This window comes from Penaeus vannamei, chromosome 18 (assembly GCF_042767895.1).
Source record: "Penaeus vannamei isolate JL-2024 chromosome 18, ASM4276789v1, whole genome shotgun sequence".
NCBI lineage: Eukaryota > Metazoa > Arthropoda > Malacostraca > Decapoda > Penaeidae > Penaeus > Penaeus vannamei.
In genome coordinates, this window is record NC_091566.1 from 3,276,566 (window position 1) to 3,278,290 (window position 1,725).

General features: G+C 60.5%; 1 protein-coding gene across 1 annotated transcript; it reads right to left on the reverse strand.

Moving 5' to 3' along the window:
* Positions 1 to 245: 245 nt before the first annotated feature.
* LOC138864751 (uncharacterized) lies at positions 246 to 1,447 on the reverse strand. The gene is made up of 2 exons (XM_070133325.1): positions 463 to 1,447; positions 246 to 409 (listed from the first exon to the last, which is right to left on the reverse strand). The coding sequence occupies exons 1-2, from the start codon at positions 1,445 to 1,447 to the stop codon at positions 246 to 248; spliced, it is 1,149 nt and encodes a 382-aa protein (XP_069989426.1).
* Positions 1,448 to 1,725: the final 278 nt, after the last annotated feature.

Genomic DNA, 1,725 nt, shown 5'->3' on the forward strand with positions numbered 1-1,725 from the left:
TTCATATTTGGATAATCAACCGGATTTGTAAGTCTGTTCATAAAAAAGGAGAACAAATAGTGGTCCCAGAACGAAATCTAGGGATACATGGCAACTCTTTGGGTACAACGTAGAATTCTCATACTAAATTCAAGAAAATCTTTGGTGGCAGAAGACGTGGAACAGATTGGCTTCAGCGGACGTGACACCGTGGGGTTGGCACTCACGGTGTCACGCTGGCAGACCGCTGGTTGGCAGCAGAAGGCCTAGTAGCGGAGGGCATGAGGACCTCGGGGTATGGTGTAGCCAGGAGGGCAGGAGGACCTCGGGGTATGGTGTAGCCAGGAGGGCAGGAGGACCTCGGGGTATGGTGTAGCCAGGAGGACCTCGGGGTATGGTGTAGCCAGGAGGACCTCGGGGTATGGTGTAGCTAGGAGGGCATGAGGACCTCGGGGTATGGTGTAGCCAGGAGAGCAGGAGGACCTCGGGGTATGGTGTAGCCAGGAGGGCAGGAGGACCTCGGGGTATGGTGTAGCCAGGAGGGCATGAGGACCTCGGGGTATGGTGTAGCCAGGAGGGCAGGAGGACCTCGGGGTATGGTGTAGCCAGGAGGGCAGGAGGACCTCGGGGTATGGTGTAGCCAGGAGGGCAGGAGGACCTCGGGGTATGGTGTAGCCAGGAGGGCAGGAGGACTTCGGGGTATGGTGTAGCCAGGAGGGCAGGAGGACCTCGGGGTATGGTGTAGCCAGGAGGGCAGGAGGACCTCGGGGTATGGTGTAGCTAGGAGGACCTCGGGGTATGGTGTAGCCAGGAGGGCAGGAGGACCTCGGGGTATGGTGTAGCCAGGAGGGCAGGAGGACCTCGGGGTTTGGTGTAGCCAGGAGGGCAGGAGGACCTCGGGGTATGGTGTAGCCACGAGGGCAGGAGGACCTCGGGGTATGGTGTAGCCAGGAGGGCAGGAGGACCTCGGGGTATGGTGTAGCCAGGAGGACCTCGGGGTATGGTGTAGCCAGGAGGGCAGGAGGACCTCGGGGTATGGTGTAGCCAGGAGGGCAGGAGGACCTCGGGGTATGGTGTAGTCAGGAGGGCAGGAGGACCTCGGGGTATGGTGTAGCCAGGAGGGCAGGAGGACCTCGGGGTATGGTGTAGCCAGGAGGGCAGGAGGACCTCGGGGTATGGTGTAGCCAGGAGGGCAGGAGGACCTCGGGGTATGGTGTAGCCAGGAGGGCAGGAGGACCTCGGGGTATGGTGTAGCTAGGAGGGCAGGAGGACCTCGGGGTATGGTGTAGTCAGGAGGGCAGAAGGATCTCGGGGTATGGTGTAGCCAGGAGGGCAGGAGGACCTCGGGGTATGGTGTAGCCACGAGGGCAGGAGGACCTCGGGGTATGGTGTAGCCAGGAGGGCAGGAGGACCTAGGGGTATGGTGTAGCCAGGAGGGCAGGAGGACCTCGGGGTATGGTGTAGCCATGAGGGCAGGAGGACCTCGGGGTATGGTGTAGCCAGGAGGGCAGGAGGACCTCGGGGTATGGTGTCAAGTACTCCCCCAATAGCTTGGTATCGATGCCACCACCGTCAAAAACCCCCTACGCCGTGATGCCAGAACTCAGAACTCAAGCTTGGGAAATATCAGCTGATTCGACTCGAGGTTGGTATGATTCTCGGGCTAAGTCGGGCCATCTACCTCCGTGGTGTATGCGCAAGTAGGTTCTCAGGCTAAGTCAGGCCGGGCCATCTACCTCCGTGGTG